This window comes from Lactuca sativa, chromosome 6 (genome assembly GCF_002870075.4).
Source record: "Lactuca sativa cultivar Salinas chromosome 6, Lsat_Salinas_v11, whole genome shotgun sequence".
Classification (NCBI taxonomy): domain Eukaryota; kingdom Viridiplantae; phylum Streptophyta; class Magnoliopsida; order Asterales; family Asteraceae; genus Lactuca; species Lactuca sativa.
The window spans coordinates 198,959,743-198,961,143 of record NC_056628.2 but is presented as its reverse complement, the minus strand read 5'-3'; the positions used below and the strand labels follow the sequence as shown (position 1 = coordinate 198,961,143).

At 40.5% G+C, this 1,401-nt stretch overlaps 1 protein-coding gene across 1 annotated transcript; it reads right to left on the bottom strand.

Annotated features, from left to right (window-relative positions):
- On the bottom strand, positions 1–663 carry LOC111901508 (uncharacterized). The gene is made up of 2 exons (XM_052765138.1): positions 609–663; positions 1–542 (listed from the first exon to the last, which is right to left on the bottom strand). Exons 1-2 carry the CDS (start codon positions 661–663, stop codon positions 1–3), a joined length of 597 nt encoding a protein of 198 aa, XP_052621098.1.
- Between the last annotated feature and the right edge of the window lie 738 nt (positions 664–1,401).

The window sequence follows — 1,401 nt, the reverse complement described above, 5'->3', positions numbered from 1 at the left end:
TCATGTTTGCTTAAGGACTCCAAATGCCCTCTCGATATCCTTTCTCGCTGATTCCTGTTTTTTTGTAAACAATTTTGCTTTTTCACTTCGAGGAACTGAGTATGCCTTCATCAATGTAGAATAATTCGGGTATATCCCATCACCAAGGTAGTAACCATATTTGTACGCGTGCCCGTTTACCGTGAACATCATATCAGGTGCTTTGCCGGTCCAAATATCGTTGAAAAGTGGAGACTGACCAAGAACATTAAGGTCGTTGTTAGACCCCGCTACTCCAAAAAAGGCATGCCATATCCACAAATCTTGAGATGCAACAGCTTCTAGGATGATAGTTGGTTCACCTATATCTTCTCGAGTGAACTGACCACGCCATGCAGTTGGACATTTTTCCCAAGCCACATGCGTACAATCTAGACTGCCAAGCATACCGGGAAATCCATGCCTCTCTTCATGAGCCGAATATAATCTCTCAATATCACGTTGAGTAGGTTTACGCAAATATTCTTCGTGAAAAACCTCATAAACACATGCAGAAAACCAATCTACACATTCAACCGCGGTCCTCTAGGATATTTTCAAGTATTCGTCAGATGCATCAAATGCTATACCGTATCCCAAATACCTAAGAGCAGCCGCACATTTTTGTATACTACTAAAACTCATTCTTCCTCTAGCGTCGAGTTTTTGTTTGAAAAAATCATAACGAGATTCTAAAGCATTACTAATACGTAAAAATATAGCCTTATTCAGACGAAAACGACGTTCGAACGAGTCGTCATTATAAAGACAATTATCGGCAAAGTAATCACGTACAATAAGTTGTGTGCGGCTTGGCGATCACGATTGACGACCGTCCTTGTACGCGCTGCATTCGAACTTTCTTCGGCGTGAACGTGTTGCACAACATTGAAGAATGTCTCGACGAATTCTACGTCGTCATCCGAGTCAAAACTTTTTAAAAATTCCATATTTATCGAGGGATCCATAGGTTGAGTGTAGAATGTATATGTATGTGTATGTGTTTTGGTATTGAGTTTTTATAATTGAGTTTTTATAAATTGAGTTTGAAAAAAAAAAAGGAACGGCCAAAATAGCCGTTCAACGGCTCAAAATAAACAACCAATAGCAATCGTCGTTTCATTTCGTTGTCCCGACCACAATTTGCAACGAAAACGGTCGACCACGAACCACCGGGACGGTGTGCACGTCCGTGGTTCGTGGCCAACTAGACCACGGACGTATTCGTGCTACGTACACCGGTTGGCCTAATCATAACACACCCACCTTTGATGAATTAATTTTAGCAAAAAACATTTTAATTAGACGCAACTTTGGATTCCATGATGACGTGATATGCGTGATGTATGCAATAATTTTTATGTTTAGCTTCATCTTCAAGAC

What these genes read in the sequence shown, in the direction of transcription:
- LOC111901508 (XM_052765138.1), bottom strand. Translation starts at nt 663, where the DNA reads ATGAGTTTTAGTAGTATACAAAAATGTGCGGCTGCTCTTAGGTATTTG. An exon ending in TCTTAGGTATTTGGGATACG is followed by an intron (nt 543 to 608) that starts GTATAGCATTTG and finishes TTGAATGTGTAG; the next exon opens with ATTGGTTTTCTGCATGTGTT.